The 332-nt window shown below is 56.6% G+C and overlaps 1 protein-coding gene across 1 annotated transcript in view; it reads left to right on the top strand.

The window, feature by feature from the left end:
• Positions 1-332, top strand: part of LOC105827037 (carboxylesterase 1E-like) — a gene marked incomplete at its 3' end in the record, with an annotated part of 20572 nt that overhangs the window by 7210 nt on the left and 13030 nt on the right. The window contains exon 3 of the mRNA XM_012665070.1: positions 109-288. Coding sequence (XP_012520524.1) covers positions 109-288 — 180 coding nt within the window. The remainder of the gene's footprint in view (positions 1-108; positions 289-332) is intronic.

Raw genomic sequence — 332 nt, 5'->3', positions numbered from 1 at the left:
GTCCAATTACAGGCTGAAACCTCCCAGATCAAGGGTCGGCCCAGCCCCAGGAGACACCTTGCTCAGGTCTCTTTGGACCTCAGAGGTTCCTCTTTCTCCCCTGCCCAGGTGCTCCCAGGACCCAGTGGCAGGGCAGCTGCTCTCCGACCTCTTTACCAACAGAAAGGAGAACATTGCTGTCAAGTTGTCTGAAGACTGTCTTTACCTGAATATTTACACTCCTGCTGACTTGACCAAGAAAAGCAGGCTGCCGGTAAGCCGTGGGGACCCCTGGCCCAGATGTGCCGGTTCCACAGCCACGGCGTCTTCTGGTGCAGATGGGAAGGGGTGAA

This window comes from Propithecus coquereli, unplaced genomic scaffold (genome assembly GCF_000956105.1).
Source record: "Propithecus coquereli isolate 6110/MARCELLA unplaced genomic scaffold, Pcoq_1.0 Scaffold951, whole genome shotgun sequence".
NCBI classification, from domain to species: domain Eukaryota; kingdom Metazoa; phylum Chordata; class Mammalia; order Primates; family Indriidae; genus Propithecus; species Propithecus coquereli.
The sequence above is the reverse complement of the archived record's forward strand: the minus strand, read 5'-3'. Positions and strand labels throughout refer to the sequence as shown.